At 29.8% G+C, this 24,229-nt stretch overlaps 1 protein-coding gene across 1 annotated transcript; it reads right to left on the reverse strand.

The window, feature by feature from the left end:
• Positions 1–7,775: 7,775 nt before the first annotated feature.
• LOC100777347 (ankyrin-3) lies at positions 7,776–13,285 on the reverse strand. The gene is made up of 4 exons (XM_003548486.5): positions 12,811–13,285; positions 10,727–11,002; positions 10,004–10,141; positions 7,776–9,556 (listed from the first exon to the last, which is right to left on the reverse strand). Exons 1-4 carry the CDS (start codon positions 13,108–13,110, stop codon positions 8,009–8,011), a joined length of 2,262 nt encoding a protein of 753 aa, XP_003548534.1. The 5' UTR covers positions 13,111–13,285; the 3' UTR covers positions 7,776–8,008.
• Positions 13,286–24,229: the final 10,944 nt, after the last annotated feature.

Below are 24,229 nucleotides of genomic sequence, written 5' to 3' on the forward strand. Positions count from 1 at the left end.
TATAAAATATCTAATACACCATATTATATTTTTATTATTATTTTGAATAGTATTAAATAAAATTTTATATTGTAAATATTCATTCTAGTTGAATATTTTTAAAAAAATATTAAATGTCAAAATATTATTGTCCCATACGAAATATAAGGAATATTTTAATATTTAAATAATGTTTTTTTTCAATTTTTATATTAAATATTCTATGCATTACATTAAATGTTAAAATATTAAATATTTAATGCGCAGCATTCAATGTTAAAATATTAAATATTTAATACACCACATTAAATGTTATGATAAAAGTAACAAATACTACCCGTTAAATTTTAATGGTCAGATTTTAGGGAAAAAATTATTTCATTTTATCTGTCATTCTCAAATTTAAGATAACATGAGTTAGCTGTTTGTCACTAATACCTTTACTTTTCACTTATTCATTAATTAATTCATATGCATTGATTTGGAAGTAAAAATAAAAAGGATAACATAATTCTTTTCAAGGGTAGCATAGAAACTTAATCATTATTTTACAAGAATAGAAAAAAATTATTATATTTGTTGGTTTTTATATAAAAATCTTAAAAGATTAATAAAAAATTGAATGAAGTATTTTATTAAATATCATACTAATTATTAAATATTATTGCTTGCAGTCTTGAATATAAGCAACAAAAATATCTTATCTTGATTTTAAATATAATCAAATTTTAATTAATTTTATCTTATTCAATGAGACTATCCTTTAAAAAAATTTCATTTAATAAGGACAAAACATTTTTATCTTGATATTAAGTTTTGTCTAAAAAATAATTTTTAATTAAAAAAGATACAATTCAATGAAGGTAACTAATTTCTTTAATAATAAATATGAAATATTTTTTATATTTATAATCGGGACTAATGGAGTATGAATATGAAATAGTTTATTAGATATTTAATACCTATTATTAAATTCAAGGAATAGTTTTTTATTTAATATTTAAATTAATTTTTTATATTTTAAAATTTTCTTTTATATTAAATATTTAATGCATCACATTAAGAATATTCAACAAAAAATATTAAGTGTTTTTTTAATACACAATATTAAGAGTGTGTTTAGAAAAATATTTTAGTTAACTTTTAATTTTTATTAATGAAAAACTTATTTGAGTATTGGATAAATAAGTTTTTTTTTCTAGTTTTTAACATTTTTTCATACTCTACTTGAAGTTGCATTTTTAAAGCACTAGTTTTAGCTTTTATATAACTTTATATTTTTAAATTATTTCAACATATAACTTTACCAAACACTTGTAATTTAATAAAATAGTTTTTAACTTCCCATTACTTTTGTCAAACAAAGCCTTAGTGTTATCACAATATGTTCTAATATCTTTAGAGGCAAGGTTATCAAACTCAACAGTTTACATAGAATCGTGAAAATTTCATAGACTCGATTCATAGACTCATAAGAGTCTACTTGATAAAATAATAATAAAATATATATAAATAACATAGTAATTAAATATTTTAATTATATAATAAAACAAAACAGTAAATCATAAAGTTCAAAATATTTAAATAACCAAGTCTAGTAATAATACATCACCATTAGACAATAATTTGTAGATGTTATAATAGTGGTACATCATTCTCATCAAGAGTTTGATGTTATTAGAGAACAAATGTTTGATATTATTAAAGGTGAGAATTTTGTATTTGAGAATAACACGCTAAATGTAGGCATATTGAATGCTAAATAGATAGAAAACAATAAAAAATGACTTACATTTTGATCTAATTTTTTTAACTTGTTAACTTGTTGACTCGGTGGTAAACTTGAGAATCTACCAAGTTTACTTAGAGTTTATAGAGTTTACCCAGAGTCTACTAAAAAAAGAGTTTACTCAAGAGTTAACTCGTAGAGGACAAATAAACTTGTAAACTCGTAAGAGTTAACGAGTTAACTCGAGAGTTTGATAACCATCTTTAGAGGTCAACTATAATAAAGTTTGTTCTAATACGTTTTATTGACACTCATTGTTTGAACTTTTCTTTAACAACAAAGTATCTTAGTTCCACATGCTTAACACCTTTAGAGTACTTCTCATTGAAAACATTATTGTAGAATTATCACAATACATTTTCAAGATGAGATTTTACTAACACAATTAGTCATTGCTGGACCACCAAACCACTGGATTCAACATGTCTACTACCCTACTGAACTTCACACCTAGCCACAACTACACCACTAGTTACAACAGGACAAGGTCCTTGTATTTTGACAACACATAAACATATTTCTCCTTACGAGAGGGTTTCACTCAGGAAATTATATTATCTCACTTTTATCTTAGATTTCTATCAGTTTTCAAGTTTTTACAAAAGTGGGTTATTTTTTATTGAGAAAGTTGGAGCAACAATGACAGATTTCTCCCACATAGATCTTGGCTCGAGTTTTTCTCACTTGGAGGGATTTAACTTAACTTCATGGTGCTCCTTATTGACCTCTTAAATCTCCAAAGAAGACCGTTGAAGTATAGCCCACTCAAATGACATACTTCTAGAGGAAGTAGACACAAATGATAGTTGTCATGATAACTAGCAGGGTCATTCTAAGGAACATTTCTGATGAACATTTTGAAGGTACATCAGAATGGTAATTCTAATGTTAGCTAAAAAGGTTTCATATTGAAGTAGATCCTCTTTGATGAAGGTCAACTGATATATATCTTTCTAAAGTAACACAATTTTCACCAACCTTAACACATCTTCATAACACAAAACATTTTGAAGTATATTGCTTCATATGAACTAAGTGAAGTTACATTTGTTGGTGTGTTAGTGTTTTGTCCAAGGTTAGACTGTATTATGATGTTACTCATCAGGTCTTTTCATGGATAATTTCAGCTTTCAACTTGATTGCATCTTCTAATGCAGCTAGCATTCATTTTCTTATGTTCTCTCAGTGTGTATGACAACATATGGAAAGTGAGATGCTATCTACTTCAGTCGTATGATGTGCTCTTTGTATGTGTGGTTGCATATGGTAGATCTGATGTTGTCTTTGAGGTGCAAAAGAGAACCATTTTGAGCTTCATTCTAAAGTTTAGTCTTTAAAGTCAAGATCTTTATCATTCTAATGTAGACTATGATGTAGCTAGCATTCATTTTTCGATGTTCTCTTAGTGTGTATGGCAGCATATGGAAAGTGAGGTGCTACCTACTTCAGTCTTATGATGTGCTCTTTTTATGTGTGACATCATGTGGTAGATCTAATGTTGTCTTTGAGGTGCAGAAGAGAATCATTTTAAGCTTCATTCTGACGTTTACTCTTCAAAGTTGAGATCTTCATCATTCTAATGTAGACTATAATGTAGCTTTATTTTGATGTTGAATGCTCTTTTTTGTAGTCTTTTGATGTGTCTTCTATGTAAGACCTTGTTGTCTTATACCTTGCCAAAATCAAGTACTTAGTGGGAAACATTATTCATTATGTAGATGGGCTTAAAAGGATATTCAGAGACCTTTACATTTGACAATCAGTCTAAGACAACCTTTTTTTAGTACCTTAGAACACATAAACATATTTGGGTCTTAATAAGTTTAACTCTAAAACACTTGAGCAAAATGTTAGTCATCACATAAAACCTGTCATCCTTACGATTTTCATTGCTAATAGTTTGTCATATTTAAAACAAGGAATGTTGATTCAACAATCTCTTTTTTTTTTTATGATGACAAACCCTTAGGAGCAAATTTAAAGGGTACCAATACTTTTCTGAATCTTTAAATTTTTACTACCCTTGGAAGTATGCGTCAATTTTGTTTCATATCAATAAGCTCCCCCTCAATTCTTGCATTATGAGAATTAAGAGTTTAAACAACACACAAACATAATGCAAAAATTAGAAACAAATACACGAAAAGGTATAGCCATTCGATCAAGATCAACTTTCATTAATCAATAGGATCATACAAAAGAAATATTAACAACAACAACAACAACAACAACAACAAAAAGTACATAAATAATCACATGATCCTATAAAAAATTGATCTATTCCCCACATCAATCTCTCATAAACTTCTCCCTTTTTGTCATCAAGCAAAAAACAAAAGAGGGGAATAAAGGATGGCTATCAATCATGCTTGTTAGGAGAAAGATTTTTTAAGGATGAGGGAAATGAAGGCATACTGGTTGCTCTTGGTGGTGGTGGAGGCTCATGTTGCATGGAGGCAACTTCAAGGATAAAGGCAGGTCTAGCTTTGTAAAAAATCCACTCCTAAAGGTGGAGGAATCTCTCAAAGAACTCATTCAGAGTCTTTGATGTTGATCAACATTAGAGAATAATAGCTTTTGGTCAAAACACATATTCTTGACTTACTTCTCCATGGAGTTCTGAATAGTCTTTGTTGACCAAGCAAAAGGTTCAACAACAATGGAGGAGAGGGAATACGAGCGTCAAGAACCTCCTTTTGAACCTTAGAGAGTTCTGCAGTAGTTGACTCGTGGGGGAAACAAAGTAATGGAGTAGAAATAGTTAAGGGTTCACCATGAAGGGGAACAAGGCCAAATACATTCTTCATAGAGGTGTCAAAGAGAGGAGAGTTGAAGAAATTCTTCATGTTTTCAATGTTGAAAAGGGAATCCTTCACTCACCCAACAGAGATCCTCTCACCAGTTGTAGCCTCTAGTTCATTTTGAGAAATTTCTCCAGTAACTTCAACCTTTTCTGCCTTTTCAAAAGGTTTTTCTCCCTTTTTTTCTCTTTCTCAATCTCTTCTTTTTCCAAGTTGGAATCAACAGTCTTTAGCTTGGCCTATACATCAACAATGTTCTCCACATTGCGGTCTTTTTGAGCTTGTTTAGAACTTAGTGTTTTGAGCATCAACAACACCCACACTCTCAAAAGGTAGGATATCTTCCTTATGAACTTTAGCATTCTAAGCTCCAACTTCCTCATTTTGAGCAACCTGGTCACCTTCATCAACTATTATCACCTCATTCTGAGGCTCATAATGATCTTCTTCATCTTTCTTCTCTTCCTTAGAAATATGTTCTAAGGCTTCTTGGACTTCAAACTCTTCCCACTTCTTTCCCCATGTTTGATCAAGACATTTGGATAAAGAGACAAAGGTCACATGGTGGAAATGGTTGTAGTAAGATTGAAATCGAATCATTGTCTATAATATTATAATATAATATCATTGTCACTAGTGAGGGGATGACACACATAGAGTAATCAATTAGAGCAAATGAATTTATTTTATTTAGTTCACAATTAATTAGCAATATATTTAATTAAATAAGATGCAATATGATGAGATGATTAATTAAATATGATTTAATTAATTATCTATATATCTTATAAGATAATTATCATATCAAATAAGATTTGATAAAAGATAAGATATCACTTTCATATGTTTTTCTATATTATTTTCATAAATAAGTTAGTTTTTTCATTTTATATCTTTTTTTAATTTAAATTAAAATATGAGATGTAAGAAGAAAGTACAAAATATTTAGTTTGTTTTCTTTCTAACATGTTATATTCATAAATTCATGTTAATTAACTTTTCAAGTAATTGTGAGAGATTAACCTGTAATGAACCTATTATAACAAAATGTTTTTTTAATAAGATAAGAAACACATGCAATGACTAAAATTAAATATACATATTGTGTATATATATATTTTTAGTATATTAATAAAGAACAAAAATATATGATGTCTAAGAGAATAAAAAAGAAAAATAGAGAGAAAAGGAGAATGGGGAGGATTTTTAAGAAATAAAATTGCATTAAAAAATTAAATATACATATTGTGTATATATTTTTGGTCTAAGACGTGATCTTTGTGTTCATGTAATTTTTTAACGTGACATAAATTAAATAAAAAATTTAATTCAACTTGTTGAAAATTTGTTAAAACCATATTGTTTATTAAATGTAATTAAATGTATCATTTTCAATGAAATTACTTGTCTATTTTTTTTATGAAAGATATGGTTAGACTTTTAAATACTGGTACATAAGTTGAATTAGGTTCGGTTCTCTTAAGACTTGTTTGTCATGAATTTTGTTGTTGCTGCTATTTTTTAGGATTATTTTTGTTTGTTTGTGTGATTATTTTTAGAGTTTGTTGGGGCTGTTATTTAATGGATTTTGAAGAAGATAAATCAGTTAATTTAAAAATCATTTTTTTGAAACATAAATTAAAAGTCATAAGTTAAAAAATAATAGATTTTAAAATTAGAAGGACAACAAAAGCTACTCAAAAATTTACCGGGACTAAATGTGAATATTTTTTATTTTTACAAAAATGAAAAAAAAAATTCTAACCTTGAAAAAAAATAATCTCAAACTACATTTGAGGACAACCCTTAGTGTTATCCCCACTGCCACTAGCACTTCAACATTGCTGCCATCTCAAAATTATTGTAATTGTTGTCAGCATTGTTCTCCTCCTCCACACAAATATATTACACAGTTAGCTGATTTTAATGGGATAAAAGTTTGAGTGAATTTATTTCAAAACTAGAAAGAAAGAAAGAAAGAAACTAAAACTAATTTTTAAAATCTAAAAAAAATTATAATTATAAAAAAATACAACTTAAAAATACCTAAAAGGGGTCATAACGTTTTTGTTTGCGGTTTTTGACTTGTAAACACGATTTGTTTCTTTGATAGTTAGATTCTTTTACTTATTTATGGTATGATCTAGCACTTTTTCTTAAAAAAAATTGGATTCTTATCAAATTCTTGATTTTATTTATTTATTTAGCTATCAAAATAATGAAAGCAAGTTAAATGATCCATAAAATGGGCTAAACAACCCATAAAAAGATTAGGCTTACTTTGTGTATTAAACTAATTAATTAAAATTTTCAATTTCTTAAAATTTAAGACTCGTGAATTGTCCTTACTCCCTAACCCACAAGCCAAAAATCACATGTGCCTTTGGAGTTTTGATCATAAGAATTTTCTTTTTTAGAATTTGACTTCTAAAGCTAAGGATACACTTTAGATTATAAAGCGCATTTGTTAATTAAACTAACAGATAAAAATTAAGATAAAATTGAATTCATATTTACCAAAATTTAAAATTAATTACAATTTCAATAGTTGATTTTATAATTAATAGTTATTACTGCATTTTATTTTCTAAAGTACATTCCCCCGCTTTTTAAAAGAATTTTTTTAGCCTTAGTTCATGTAGACCAAGACCTAGTGGATTGGAATAGGCCATTTTGACCTAGAGATATGTCATTTGCCGTGATTGGATCCTCTCTTGCCTTTCCAGCACAAAATAAAATGAAGAGCATGCACACAATGAACAGAGAGAAATAAATTATGGAAAAATAAAATAAAAAAGTAGAGAGACATTGAGGAGACATTTTCATATCCAAAAACCATGATTTCTAAAAAAGTCGATTCCTAAAATAATCATGATGATTAATGAGAAAGTTGATCCTTGAAAATCTTAATTTCTTGAAATGAATAAATATGTTTGCTAGCTTTAATATGTTCAAAGCAATTAAAAATTCATGTATAGTACGTAATTAAAATTTTTCCTTTCACTTGAAAAAGTTTAATTCCTGCCTCCCTCCTTAGGGATATTTTTGCGGGGAGGTGAATTAAAATTGATTACGGACAATCATAGTTTCATAACAATTTTTTTAATCATTATTAATTACATATCAAACATTAGAATTCTAGTTTCCAAATTCTCGTAAAAGAAAAAAATTGTCTACCAAACACCCCCGTTGAGAGGATCCAGGTCTGTCAATTACCTGATGCTAATTTCTGAAGTGAATTGGATCCACTGAGACCTACCGGTACAAGCAAGAGAAGCAACACTGCTTTCCAGTTTTCAGTTTCCCTAACCTCCAAAAAAGGATGTACAACCGTTGAGAGATCAAAATCTTTAAAGTAAAAAACAGCTATAAATACTTCGAGATGAAGTACTACTCCAAACACCTATACATCCTACCATATCAACACTAACAGTACTACTTAGACTGATCTCTGCTTAAGAAAATTAGCCTCTTTGGTTACTAGTTTAATACCTCTCACCCAAAGCTCAGCAACTTCTAACCCTCCATCACACACAAAATGCACTTCCCTGCTCTTGCCAGTAAGCACCCTAAACATTCCAGGTTCATCTGCATCACCTTTCTTGTACCTATTTCGGTGTAATGTTGAGCTTGGCCCCAACTCTGCCTCACAGCAAACCACATTTCTCCGGCTTGACTTCCCCCAACACAGCACACCGGCAGAGCCCAACATTTGCATTTGTTTCCCATGGGGAGAGCCCTTACCACCTTTAGTGTGCTTCAGAACATAGGCACCACCTAATACCAATTTACGAGCGAGTTCATCTAGTATAACAGCCTCTGCATAGTTTTTCCCTCCTGTGAATTTCCTTGCGAGTAAAAGCGCAGTTTCCCCTCGAGCGTTTTTGGCATTACAATTAGCACCATATGAAATTAGAAGCTCACAAATGGATGCATGGCCTTCCCTTGCTGCTAACATGAGTGGAGTGTAGTCCTCTCCATCAGGGGCATTGACATCATAACCTTTGCTGGTAAGCAATGTAACAGCATCCAAGTCACCACGACGAGCTGCGCGATGTAATGCGTAGAATCCACCAGCATTGATATTGCCCTTTTCAAGCTCAAACTCAAGCATGACCTTTTCGAATAAATCACAGTTCTGATTCATTTCAGATAGGGTTATTGCTGTTTCACCAGATTTATTGCACAACTTTACATCAGCTCCCGCATATACCAGCAATCGAAAACAGTCCACATGGCCCTTTGAAGCAGCATGCATAACTGCAGAGAAACCACTATCGTCTTGATAGTCAAGATTAAATTCTCCAGATTCAATGACAATTTTCAATGCTTCAGTATCTCCGACTTGAGCTACAAATATGAAAGGCGAAAAGGAAGTAGTGTTGCTGGATTCAGGTATCTTGCCTCTTTTGATTGTATCCAACACTGCTTGTTGGAAACCCAGTGACCACTTGTTTGACTCAGCGATCGAACTTGCAGATTGACCAGCAGTATTCACCAAGCCAAAATCAGCCCCAGCCATTGTTAGTACTTTGAGACACTCCTCTTGCTTATATTTTGCACAGATCATCAAAGCTGTCTCACCAGAGTCTGTTGTGGAGTTCAAATCACAACCAAAATCAATAAGCCCTTGAATAATTGTTGGTAAGCCTTTCCGGGATGCCATGTGTATAGGCAGGAAATGAGTCTTGCTGGTAGTTTTAACTGGGGCTTCCACATCCGCACCACATTCTAAGAGCACCTTGACAGCCTCAACATTGCCACAGAGTATAGCATGATGTAGAAGGGTCCTTCCACGGTGAGGTTTGGAGGAGACATGTTGCAGGAGCAAACGTAGTATAGCACCATTTTTCTCAAAATACTCGACTGCACACCAGGTTATGCCATAAGATTCTCCCAGCCCAGCACCAACACGAAGCTCTTCACCAGTAGAAGTGTCCCATGACCATGCTCCAAGCCTCACCCGAAAGTCTAACCTAACACCATTCTGTAGTTCATTTGTAAGAAAAGTCTTGGTGAGGTTCATTTCACATTGACAATAAAATCTTGAAAGTGAAAAGGTAAATCCAATACTGCAATATGTCACTATCAGCAGAATAAACCCATCAAAGTTAAAACACTAATTTAACCATGAAAATCTTATTTTGCTTTATTCTTTTGTAGATAGTTGTGCCACTGCAGAAACCTGTTGAATATCATTAAAAGAAGTCACTACTACCTTTGATCCAATGACCATAATCTTCAGCATTAACAAAGTATTTCATGCCATAAAGTCACATGGCTTCTTACATAATTCATTATAGCTTTATGCAAATTATTTTGAATACAATGGGGTGCAAAAACTAGGACAGGGCAGAGATATGAAATATTCTCATGCACTAAACAAAATTGTAACAATAATCAAAAGTTTGAAAGGGGCAATGGTAAAGATTACCTGCAATAGCAAATCAACAACAGGGACCTGCCTATGAATTACAGAAGCAACAAGTGCAGTACAATCCACATTTGTGTGGAGAGAAGGCTTAAGTGACTGTAAAAGCACCCGGTCTGTTGCACTTGCATCCACACCACACTGCCATTCGAAAAAAATCCCAAGTTTAGCATATTCAATTAACCATAAACCGTAACTAAAAAGTACCAGTAAAAAACTGAGTACAAGCATAGGTTTATTTAGTTTCCCTTGGAGACTGGCAGCTAAATACTAAGATGGCGACTCAGAATATATGATGGGAACCAGTCAGTTAGAATCCAGGAAGAAGAAAATACATACTAGATGTTTCCTCTTGCAAAAGGACATGTGAAATGTTTGAGGAAATTTTATGGAAAACCAACTAGCATGGCAAATACATGAAAGTTTTCTGAATATAGAGAGAGCAGGAGGGAGAAACATTATCAGATTGTAGCATATAGCATCCAAATCATATACACTAGCAATAGTACATAACAAAAGATGTCCATGATAAAGTCAATGTCCTTTGGGTTTAAAAGAACATCATGTTAGGGGTTAGGCAAGTAACTCCAGAGGTCCTATCTTCTTAATGCTTAGTATAATACTGATCAAACTATAGCAAATGCTACAATAGTACTAATTTATATCTATGTTCAGTGGTTCAATTATAGAATCTCTAGAACTATGCTGCAGCAGAGCATAACACACCTTTATGAGCGTCTCGACCACATCAACAAGCCCCCTGCAGCTTGCAGTCACTAGAGCATGTACAGCAACATGAGGTCGGATCAAATCAGAGTTCATGAGCAGTTCCACACACCTTGCTTGGCCATGACAACTTGCCTCTATAAGAGCTTCTTCACATGCTGGTTGCGATGCCCCTGCTTTAAGTAAGATCTCAAGAATGTTAAAGTGACCCTCCCTCACTGCTGCAGTTGTTGCAAAGCCTCTGAAGAGCTTCTGGTTTACATCAGCTCCCACACTCTGCCATTGAAGAAGAAAAAACATTCAATATTGTTTTGCATGTTTAATTAGACTGTTCTTAAGAAATAACTGTTTATTTTTTAAATTATTTTTAAAAAATTCCTAAAAATATACTAAACCACCCTGACAAAATCTCTACATGTATTTATTTTATTTCTTCACTTAAGTTCAAGGTGTTGGAAGGTAAGGTAGGACCATAGGAATATTACAACACAGATAAAGTAAGAAATCAGGAATTTCGAATACTCTTGCGACACAGTGCCTTCCATACTTCAATCATTTTTCATTAATTTTCTAGTAACTAATCCTGTTATGAATTAGCTCAAGATTAAATCCACAGAGATACAGAAACGAAGGGGAACAAAAGATTATGCGACAAGGCAAAGTGAAATAGAAGATAAAAGTGAACAAAATCAATCAACAAAAAAAGGTTTTTTTGTGTGTGGGTGGGGCCTCAGGAGGGAGGGAAGTATCAAGCGTAAATTGCAATGTCCAATGGTCGGGGTCAGTATGGGGCACACAAGACACGAGTGCAAGACAAGCTTGCTACCAAAAGGGGAAAAAATATATATAATTATGAAAATAAACATCAAACATGTCTTCATCTAGTGCTCTCAAGAATTTTTTACTATGTCGTAAAAATTAGGGGATAAACTATTTTTTTAACGCAGTAGAGTACTTTTCTTCCTTTTATGCAGGTCCTGTTTCTGGGTGGCATGAAGAGGAAAAAAAATGACAGACACTGAAATATTTTCCTCTGGAATAAAATGGAACGTGTCATTTCATCGCAAGCTTAGAGTGATTTGAAAGCCTTACGAATCGCAATATTCATTTTCTTTGTCGCTTCAAAAAAACCCCAAAACTGTACATCGTTTTGGATACATGCTTGATATCGGACAAGTTTCATATTTAAGATTAATCAAAAAAAGGATTATCTATCATTATTGTTTATGCACAAGTTTAAGAAGTGTTTGACAGTATTAAAAAAAATCCAAATCTCACGTTAACTAAAAGTAAAGTCAAATTTAAATATATAAGTGAGGAAAACCTCACTTGTAAGATTCTAAGACTTGACACTCGAGTATTTCTCTGTCTCTCTTTAGATTTAGATTCAGATTCAGGAAGAATGACAAAGGAAAATGGACAGATATGAATGTAGAACAGTTGTATACAGTGACAACGACGGAGAAAAGTGAAGTGGGGACCAACCACAGCGAAAACTCGTCCAATGAAAACGCGAACGGGTTTCAAAAATTCAAAATCAACGTTACTACTTCAATGCTACTTTTTCCTTCTCCCAGACGAAATCCACTTCCGTTTCAAAAATGAACAGCGCGAATAGTAGTATTTTTTTTTTTTGAACTCGAAATTCAATTTAGGAACAGATAAAACTCGAATTAAAAACACAGTGATCTCGCAAGTTGAAATTTGACGGTTAAAACACACGTTCCACGAGTTGAGCAAATAACAAAACAGTTCAAAATCAACGAATCTGCATATATTATTTTAGAAAGAAAAAAAAGAAGAAGGACGAAGCCCATTTGAATCGTTGAAATCGAAGAACTCGGAATCAGAGAAATCCGAAAAGGAAAATTGATAAAACAGTTTAAGAGAAATGCCGGCAACACTTTTTCTCTAAGACTTTCTTTCTAACACTGTCTTGTCTACGTGATTGGTTAAAATTTGTTGAAATAATTACTTCTCATTTAATCAGAGTGTTTGAAAGAGAATGTCGCTGGCATTCCTCGTTTGAAACCGAAAGCGCGGATCGCTAAACGAGCGACCGCGACGACGGCATTGTTAATTACCAGTAACTTCTTGACGAGGGCAGCGTGGTCGGCGTGGACGGCGAGGAAAAGCGGCGAGACGTCGGAGACGAATTCCTGGAAGTCGAGGCGGAGTTGGCTGGGGGACTCTGGGAGGAGGAGGAGGTCGGTGGAGGCGGTCTTGAGAGTGACGGCGCCGGCGAAGTTGACGTCGACGGAGGGATCGGCAATGCAGCGGAACGCCAAGGGGAGATCGCCGGAGTGGGAGGCTTCGAGGAGGCGCTGCGACACTTCGGCCTCGTAGTTAACCGGGAACACCTGCTTGGCCGAGAACACCGTCATTGGGCGGCGGTGGCGAAGGTGGAGGTCTCAACTTAGTTTTATTAGGTGGTTAGGGTGAGAGGGAGCATGCGCTCGTATCAAAAAGTGAAAATCTCTCTTTTTTCTCTTTGAAGAAGAAGACTCGAGACTCGAGAGAAGTTGAAAGAAGTGAGCGCGATAGGGGGGAGACACAGAGAAGAAGGGAGTGCGTGGATATTTACTATTTATACTTGAATGGAATAACTACCGCTAAACAAAAGCCACTAAAACGTTAAGTGTTCTTCTGATATTTGGTTAAGAAATCATAAAAAAAAAAAATTAATAAGAGAAGACGTATCATATAATAATAGTTATTTTATTAAAAAAATGAGAATGATGAATCTTAACATTAGATTAAAAATGAAAAGTAAACATTAAAATATTTAATTTAACTCATTTTAAGATATCTTAAACTTATTACTACCATCATCTGTATTTAGTGTTATCATCACCATGATTATTGTCACTCTTACTTTTACCATCACCATCATCTTGATCGTGTTGGTCATCAACGAGATTTCTGTTATTGTTGTCACAACCAACATAACCATCGTCATGATAAGAATCAAGATGGTGATGATTTAGACTTAAATTAATTTTTGATTTTTAATTTTAATATTTTATTTTAATCTAAAAGTTGAAATTGATCATTTTTACTTTCACATAAGATAATTATTCTCTTATGATATATCCTATTTAATGGGATACCTAAAATTAAATGATTTATAATTTTGTTTAGACTCTTTTATGATTTTCATAGTAAATATTATTTTTTCATTTTAATCTTTTAATCAATATCTTAAGAGTAATAGTTAACAAGATTAAATAAAAATAAATATAACTACGGTCTACGGATTACAGAAGTGTATTATACTATCCTCCGAGGAAAGAGTATATTATTGTCTTGTAACATGTAAACATGTAATTTTTTTCATTCTTCTAATTTTATATATTTTTTTATAACTTTCATTTATTCTTTTTTAATATTTTTAAGCTGTCCTTTTCAATTATTTTAATATAATTTAACTTTTTTTACTTTATTTTTATTAAAATTTTTTATATTTAAAGATTAATAAGAATGTGAAGTTAATAAAATAAATAAATTTAATTATACTTTTGATCCCTTAGATATTATAATTGTGCAAATTTGGTCACTAGGTTTTGATTGTACAACAAAGTCTATATTATCACACTTGTTTGATTTTAGTTTTTTTTGTCCTTCTTTTATTAAATATTTAATGAATTTTGCTTTAATAACATTCATGTCTAACATAAAGAGTCACATAAGATGCAACATGTGAAAATTGAAGAAAAAATATCAAAGTGTAGAGGGTGGCAATCAAACTCTCAATCTTGTGAGATATTTAATATAAGCTGTCCTTTTGAATAATGTATTAGACAAAAAATTAATTTTCTTTACAAAATGAGATGTTTAAAATAAATTCTTAATGTGGGTCCAACAAATATGAAAAACAATGTTAATGAGATAGTGTTTGTAACTACCGTCCATTCTAGTATAAATAGTTTTCACAAATGTTTTTAATAAAAGACTTGTGCGTCTAAATGTGTAGAAATATGATCAAGAAAATATAAGTTAAATAAAAAAGAATAAGATAAAAATACGATTTATACTAGTTTGTTTAACCTTGAGCTATGTACAATTCTCCTGAAAAAGTACAACTAATCAAAACAAGCAAGTAACCTAACATGTCATTTCTGGTACAACAAGTATTATCTAAGTCACTTTTGATATATCCTTAATCTCCTATTAAAATTAAGAACAACTAAGTATTCTTCGATCAATAAGTCAACATGACTTTCTAAACGACAATTTGAATGAATACAATATTCAAATATCTAAAAGAGAGAATATACAATTAAGCTCGAATGTAACTAATAGCTTTGCTAAGCAAAGAATCAACTTTCTAAGTTCAAATGTTTGGTCGTTCAATCATATTTTATAGTTTCAACACTTGTGATTTTAATAAAGTCTTGTGTTTTATGTTAATCCTTGAGGTAACTTTTAGGTTAAATTACACATTTAGTTCCTATAGTTTCACGATTCGCACATTTTAGTCCCTATAATTTGAAAGTGACTTTTTTTAGTCCCGATAGTTTACATTTTAATTATTTTTTAGTCCCTATAATTTAAAAGTAATCTTTTTAGTCTTTATAGTTTGTATTTTAATTTTTTTTTAATATTTATAGTTTGAAAGTGATCTTTTTAGTTCCAATAATTTATATTTTAATTACCTTTTAGTCCTTACTACAAAAAAATATATAAAAATAATTAGTTACAAATTAGTTATAAATTATCAATTATTTTTTTATTACAAATTATCTTGCGATAAATTAATCATGAATTATTTACTAATATTTTTGTAATTAATTGTAATTGATAATATTATTCATATTTTGATGGTAAGGACTAAAAGAGAATTAAAATATAAAGTATAGGGACTAAAAAGATCATTTTCAAACTATAGGGACTAAAAGAGAATTAAAATATAAATTATAAGGACAAAAATAAATTAAAATGTAAACTACAATGACTAAAAAAACTACTTTAAAACTATAAGGACTAAAAGATATAAATGATGAAACTATAGGGACCAAATGAGTAATTAAACCCAACTTTTATAGACTTCAAACAAATATCCGTGGTAGGATTTGAGCCTTCTTCAAATAATTTTGTTATCAATAACTTGTATTTTTTTTTTACAATGAGGCAGCTTGTTGAGGAGACAGAGGGAGGACAACGGTACAATGCAATTGTGACTCTCTAGTCTATTACTTGTATGAATGATTTTGTCATTGATAACCTTTCTTCTTGTCTTTGTCTTTATATGTTTAAAATTCAAATGTTAGAGAAAATTTTACAACATAAGTCAAGAGGAAAAATTCAATTACTAGAATGTTTTAGTGAGCGAATTAACCTCGAGATGTTTTCATGTGCATGACAATCATATGAACGTTAACTAAATGAGTATAAATCATTTGTGTAAGTTAGTTATATCATTTTGAACTCATAAGATCACATAGTAAATTAGTATTGATTCTCATAATATCTTAGGCCCTTGTTTAATCACAACACGTTAGGACGTTGAATAAGTTGCTAATAGAAACAAGATCCATTTGCCTTTGGACAATAACTTGTCAAAATATAAGGATATAATTTTTCACCATTTGAGCTTATATTAAGTATGCTTTATTTCATTTCTTTATTATTATTATTATCAAAACTATCCATTTTTGGATAGTTCAGATCTAACATCTTGTAATCTAACAAAAACACATATTTATTACTACTAAATAATATATATATATATATATATATATATATTAGTATTGATAATTTTATTAATAAATTAATAATAATAATATTATAAATATTATTACTATATATTAATAAACATTAATTAGTGTGTAATGATATACTTCTACGTAAATATGAATGTATTTATTAATAATTTGATATTAATAATATTTATTAATAATGTCATCAATATCAATATATACTTATTATAAATATGTTAAATAAATATTAATTTTTTTATGAATAATAATAAAATGATTAATAAAAAAATTATTATTGAGAATTTTTTAATAAATTTATGTGGAATTACATACTAATTGTTGAGAATCTCAAAGATATTCTAAATAATATTGTAATAAATATAATTTGTAGGCATATAATCCATGATTTTCATGAACTAAAAATCTTGTATTTATGTGTAATCAATCCATACATACGTTGTGTATGTAAATAGCAAATATAAATGATAATATAATATGTAGTCTATATTAATTAGTTAGGAATTATAAAATTTCTAACAATCTCCCACTTGTTTCATATTATCTTTAGATATCAAACCTGTAGTAAGTGGGTCAGTTAACATGAAATCTATCCTTATATGTTATATGAAAATCTACCTATTATGAACTCTTTCCTTAACAATCAGAAACTTGATGTGAATGAATTTTAACTTGGTTGTACTCTTATTGTTGTTGGAGTATTAAATTGTTGACTTATAATCACAATAAATTCTTAATGGTCTTTCAATGTCATCAACTACATGCAAACTAGTGACAAAGTTTGGAGCCATATATTATGATTGGATGTCTCAAAACAGACAACAAACTCATAGCTCATCCAACAAACATATATATATATATATATATATACACACACATACATATACATATACGTGTGTGTATGTGTGGCGAAATGTGGAGCGTTTGCTGTATTAACATCCAACAAAATTAGAGTCAATGATCTCAAAATTTTCAGACTTATTATAAGTAAGCGTGTATCCTTTTGTTCTCTTTAAGTAACACATCACGCATTTTGATGCCTTCCAGTGCTGCATTCCAAGATCACTCAAGTACATGCCCCCAAAACTCCTACGACAAAAGCTATGTCAAGACGAGTACAAACTTGAGCATACTTCAAACTTCCTATTGTTGACGGATATGGAATCTTTTGCATCTCAGTTCTTTCAAGGTCATTAGTGGGACATTGCTTGAGACTGAATTTATTTTCTGGTTTACTATCTGTCATGCCAAATCTATCAAGGACCTTATCGATATAGTTCTAAAAATTCAAATTTATCCAAACTAAAATAGAAATCAAGTTTCATCTAAAAGACGACACAACAAAAGTCTCAAATGAATCCAAATAAAACCCAATCTTCAACTTCAATCTAAAAGTTCCGATAGACTTTAAGAAATTCAATCTTCATTTTTGGCAAAGTAGTACTCAATTTCCTCAAGAAATTTCTTTGTACTTTGACCTTAAGAAATAGAGTCCCGAAACTTCTCTTGAATAGAATGCTTAGTGATCATAAGGCACATTCGGTTTGACCAATCCACCTCTCAAGTTTTCCTTCATTAGAGGTTTCTAGAGTAGAAATGGGTTATTCCATCCTTAGTGCCAAGTCCTCTCAATTTTTACGACTTCCTTCCAGAGTGGAAATGGATTATTCCATCCTCAGTGCCAACCCTTTGCAGCAACAATGATGCGAAACAACGACAATGGGTTGCCTTGCCTCAATCTCCAACCAGGGGAAATTAGGTCTACTTGATCACTATTTACCATGACAAAATAGATTCGTCACACCTCTCACACACTCCATGACCCACAAAACTCACTGATCAGCAAAGCCCAAATTTCTCATCATATCTTCTAGGAAATTCGAATCAACAATGTTGAATGCCTTAGTGATATCGATTTTGAAAGCCACTTTTCTAAGCCTCCCCCTAGCCTTGCATCTAAGCTGATGGATAATTTCAATAGCCACCAACACGTTATCCAAGATAGAGCGATCTTCTATAAACACAAACTATTCCTCATATACACACTTTGTGATGATTGTCCTCAATCTATTTAAAAAAAATGTTTGAAAAACATTCTATATGTTATCCTACGCGTAGAGAGAAAAAGAAAAAAAAAGAAGAAAAAAATAAGTATCATAAAATTTATAATATGATATAGGATGTTTAAAATGAAGAATAATTCATGTATCATTACTCATTTGTTAACTAGAGCTTTAACTAATATCTTGAAAACTAATTTTGAAAATATTAAATCGTGACAATAACCAATAAGAAAATTTTAGAATATTTACTGTGTCTTTAATCATACATAGGTTTATTTTCACATTAAAACAATGAACAATTTAAAAGAAAATTAAAACAATGAACACACACATAAGCTTCTTCTAATAGCTTAAAGAGTGGATGGAAGCACATTCCTTGGCCCGAGACAAACCAAAAATGCAGTTAATAAAATAGTCATTCACAGCATTTGTTAATTTCAAGTGGATTGTGCCGGCAATGCAAAAAATATGAGAAAGTCCATAATCTCCATGTGCATGGGGGAGGGGAGAGACAGTACTTATTGCATAGTTGAAGGCTTTTTGACTTGTAGTACTAGCTAGTACTCACCACAGTCACAACCAGTGAAGAAAGACCACAACTCAGTGGCGACAAATTCAAAGATTTCTCTTCTCTTTTAATTACAAAATCCAACATTACAGTACTTTATAAGCCAGCCACAACAACATGAAAAGACCACCATGACCAAGAGTAATAGAGAAGCTACCGTGTTCTTCTTTCAATCTCTTTTGACCACGCCCCCTTTGTCAGCGAGAATATTTTCTTTTAGGTCAATTTGTCGGTAACAGTTTTTAATTTCTTGGAGAATATCATATAACATATATCAATCCCACCAGGCATAATTACTTGTTTCTGATCAGTAAAATTATCGGATTTACTACATTCCTCCACTTTTCAACACATTTTGGCTATTTAGAATTGTCAGATAAAAATCAGACGAAATGGCGAATCATATTTTCAGTCAATCAACTTAAAATACACATGCATGCAAAATTTCAGCTATCCGATTTTTATCCAATTTACCAAAAAAAAAAATCCGATTTTTATCCAATAGTTATAAATATGCTAAATGCATTCACGTATTAATTTAATTTATTAATTTAAAACTGTCAATGAAATTGGTATAAAAAACTGTCAATGAAAGCCTTAAAAAAATCTGTCAATGGAAATTGTATTACTCATTTTATTTTCAACCAATTAACTGAAAACACTCATTCAAATTTTTAATGATCCAATCATCATGGAATAATATAAATAGAGTTTACTATTAACGAGTAGTTTATGATTAAATGAGAATAAAAAAATATTTTACTCATTTCATCTTAAAATAATTTTCATTTTAATTTATTTTACACAAACTAAAAAAATAATAAATAGATAAAAGAGAAGATAATTTTATAAAATTAATCTTATACTTTATCACTAATTTATTTAAGATTTTGTTATCTACTATTAATATTATAAAAAATATAATTAAGTAGAAAAATAAATAATATTATCTTAAAAAACTAAAAATAATTATTTTGAGATGATTTCTTTCTTGTATAATAATTATAATGGAACGAAAAAAAAAATATTTTTAGCATATAATTTTTATTTTTATTTTTCATATAAACATGTTGAATGTGTGCAAAAACAATTGCACTGAATCCGGTCCCAACATTATTTGGTAATGTGGGACATTAATTATTGAACACTGAAACAGAGAGAGAGAGAGAGAGAGGAGCATACACTGCGTATAAACTTGATGCATGCATGAGGCCACAGCAACACAGAAGTGAGTCAGCTGGCGCAACTGGAGTAAAGTAACATTTATCACTTTTGTCATTTTTTGTGACGTGCCTACAGTTTTTAAATTTTAGTCCCAACCTTATGCTATTTTTTATTTGCTTTGGTACTGATGTTATCAAGAGCATCGATTCAACAGTTTTTAAAATAAGTTTTAAAATAAACATTTTACTTTAAATCAGATATTTATATAACAGGATGTCTTTTCTGTCAACATTCATATATTTTTTTATCAACCAAGTTTTTTTGCTTTATAAAAACTAACAAATATATTTTTTTTTTATTAATACACCTAAAACTTAAACTTTAATTGTTTTAAGCTTTAAATGGTTATCAAAGTGCACCTGTGCTCAGCCATAAAAGACAAAGGCAACGCATTGACAAGTCACAATCCACGTGCCGTGGCATAGAGCAGTTTGTTTTTATCTTGTAGAATTATGAGATCCACAAATCAATGCTCTTTTGATTAATTTAGAGTTATAGTATTATATGTACTCCTGTAGAGTAAGTATATAATATTTTTTATTTTTTAATATTTTTTCTTATTGCACAAAAAATTATATAAATTTCATTTCTCTTGAATTTAGTACCTAGTTTTTACTTTTTCTTCTTCGATGTCGGTATCATGCATCAATCATGATTAATTAGTTCTTATTCTAAGAATTGGCTACAAATAAAATAAATATTTGAATAAGAGAAGAAAGACAAGTAGATTTTGGGCCCTGAAAGGATTGGAAGCTGACGAGAAGAGTGCAGTAAAAGAGAAAGATAATGTGAGCATCTGACATTTACATACTCTAGATCTTATTTTTCTTGTATATATTTGGTTGAGAGAATCAAAATCTGGCATAATCATAGTTAACTTTTTAAAAATCTACATTGTTAATTATGCTTTATTATTTTTGAACAAGGTTAATTATGCTTTACTGACTTGTTAATTGCATGTTAGTTTTTTCTTTTTGGTTTCTACGAAGTTATTCTAATCCCCCTTTGGATATTCTCTAGCAGTTTTATAGCATATATTTTATATACTAATGATTAAAGGCTTATTAAAAAAAATATACTAGTTGTTAGAGTTTTTCTTCATTGGTATGGACTTTATTTTATAAAATAAAATTGTATAAATATTATTAATTTATATTAATAATAAAATACATTAATGATTTAATATTGTTGGGAAACGTTGGATCATAATTTATCTTGCAACAGTTGAAAAGAGAAATAAGAATAATTATTTGGTTCACCTAGTATAAATTATATTTAGAGGCAAGTGAAAAATGAATTGCAATAAAAAGAATATGGAAATTACAATTACTCTTAAAATTGCCGATAAAGCTTTTTATGGTCATATTATCTCCATAAAAGTCAATATATATTGCCGCTAAGAATGCTTTTTTTTTTTTTTTTTATAAAAAGTGTATATAAGTTTTCTATATTAACAAAATCGTTTAATAATCAACTTATATCGAGTGTAAATCTTAATAAAATTATAAATAATAAATTTTATAAATTTAATTTAATATATAATATGTTTTTTAAAAAAATATAAGTAAATATTGTCAATAAGAAAACTATAAAATGTTTTTATTTTCATTTTATTTTATATACACGATCATTAAGTTGATATTAAAATATTAAAAAATTGAATTAAACTCATATATTATTTCCTTGTTTTAATTAATTTAAATTATTGTTCTATATGACATTATTCATATTTTCCCTCTGTCTGTCAAACAGCGTCGTGTTCTTTTACAGAAAGATTTTTGGATCCATATCATATATATAGCCCACTCTCTTTCTTTGGTGTTTTATAATTAATTTTATTTTTGTGAACCATCTAAACGATTCCATTCATTACTCGAGCTTAATTGAATATTTGTCAGCCTTTGCTATATATTTCTATTGCTGATTAATAAAAGTATTTTATTTTTTCCCTCAAAACAAAACAAAAAAATTGGCAGTACAGAATGCTAGAATTCGGTGCTAGTGACAAAGCCGACAGTCGAAATGGAACAAAGAGGATCCAATGAGGGACAGGAGCTGCCATGACATACTTGGATTTCTTTCATCCCACACTCTTTTGTCTCACTATCCTTGTTCCTTTATTTATCACTTATTTTAATTTCTCTATTTTAATAGACAAGAAAGTGTTATAGTAAGTGTTTTAAAGTACTAGTTAAAGAATTAAAAAAATAGGATTTTTTGTTACTGGATTTTTTTATTGAAAAATATAACATTGCATTTTACTATGATTTTCAATGCAATAATCTTATCTTGTATAACTTAAATTTTCTTTTATTTATTGATTCCTTAACTAGGGGTAACATGATCCTTTTACACATCAATGTTTTTTATTCTAATTTTGTTCATGAAAAAAAAAGTACTTTGACTTAAGAGTTGAAAAGTTATTGAGAGTAAAATGTTATTGAATTAAAATTAAAAATTTTTTATTACTTGTAACTTAATTTTTTTTTCTTTCTTGTCCTTGTAAAAAAATTATTTTGTTTTTTAAAGAATTTTTTTATTTCTTACCAATTATGTTTATTTTATTTTTTTCTTAAAGCAGCTTAGATACTCCACACACACAAAAAAAACAGTTTAGATAATATTTTTTCATTATTTAAAATATTATCTAAATCACTTTAAGAAAATAAAATAAAATAAATATAATTGATAAGGCCTGAGCCTCACTGATTACTTGTTGTAGGCTTCATTGTTAGATTTTTTTTGGTGGATTTGAAAGTCTAGTTGCTTAAAACCTATTTTATATTAAAGCTTTATATAAGTCTAACTTCTCTTTACATTAGACAATATACTCATATATTATTGAAAAAAAATTTATGTGAACCAAACTATAATCTATAAAAATCAAAATTGTTGTTACTCAAAGCATGAGACAAGTGTAGAAATAGGCGAACTAAGTTTCACAAGAGTCAAATAAACTTATATGTTTGACTCTTCATGTCCATATTCAACAAGACATCTCAGCCAGTTTTTAACTTTTTTTATTAGTTGAAAAACTCATTTGATTGTTCGACAAACAAGATTTTTTTAATAACTTCTAGCTAACATTTTTTGAAACGCTACTTGAAGGCTATGTGTTGGTAAAACTAGTTGAAAAGCTAGCTTATTAAATTAAAAATGTACAATAAAACTAGCTATTGAAATAGTTGAAAAGTGTAAAATATCAAAAAATAATAATACCATGATTTATTTAACAAAGATAACAAGGAAATCAATAAATATATTGAGGATAAAAGTGAAAGAAAATATAAAAAACCAAAAGTTAACGTCTTGAAAAAACGTTACTTCATGTAATATTTAAAAAAACCTAGAAGCTGCTAAAAAAATTGTTTTCCAAACAGGCAAATGAGTTTTTTCAGCTAGTAAAACAAGCTAAAAGCTAACTGAAATGTCTTATCAAACATAACCGAAACAATATTTTTTAAAATCCTAGCTTCTAGCTTTATTATTTTTGTCCACTCTTATCCTCGTTATATTTATTCCTTTTCTTTGTTACCTTTTATAAATAAATCATGATTTTATTATTTTTTTGTCATTTTACACTTTTTAACTACTTCAACGGTTAGTTTTATCGAATACTTCTAATTTAATAAGTCAGCATCCCTACTAGCTACTAACTAGCTTTTCAACTTCCAGCTAATTTTCAGTTAGTTTTGCCAAACATAACCTATGTAGATCAACACTCACAATATTTTTAAAAGGTAAACAAATGATACTCTCTCCATCCCAAAATAATTGTTGTCCTAGATTGTTTTACACAGATCAAGAAAAAATAATAAATAGATGAAAAGAATTATAATTTTACAAAATTAACCGTATATAATCATTAATTCATTTATAAACTTTGTAGTCCATCATTAATATTATAAATGGTTACAAGTAGAAAAAATAA

The sequence above is a fragment of the Glycine max genome, chromosome 16 (assembly GCF_000004515.6).
Source record: "Glycine max cultivar Williams 82 chromosome 16, Glycine_max_v4.0, whole genome shotgun sequence".
NCBI lineage: Eukaryota > Viridiplantae > Streptophyta > Magnoliopsida > Fabales > Fabaceae > Glycine > Glycine max.

What these genes read in the sequence shown, in the direction of transcription:
- LOC100777347 (XM_003548486.5), bottom strand. Translation starts at nt 13,110, where the DNA reads ATGACGGTGTTCTCGGCCAAGCAGGTGTTCCCGGTTAACTACGAGGCC. An exon ending in CCCTCGTCAAGAAGTTACTG is followed by an intron (nt 11,003 to 12,810) that starts GTAATTAACAAT and finishes CTTCAATGGCAG; the next exon opens with AGTGTGGGAGCTGATGTAAA. An exon ending in TTGTTGATTTGCTATTGCAG is followed by an intron (nt 9,557 to 10,003) that starts GTAATCTTTACC and finishes AATGAACTACAG; the next exon opens with AATGGTGTTAGGTTAGACTT.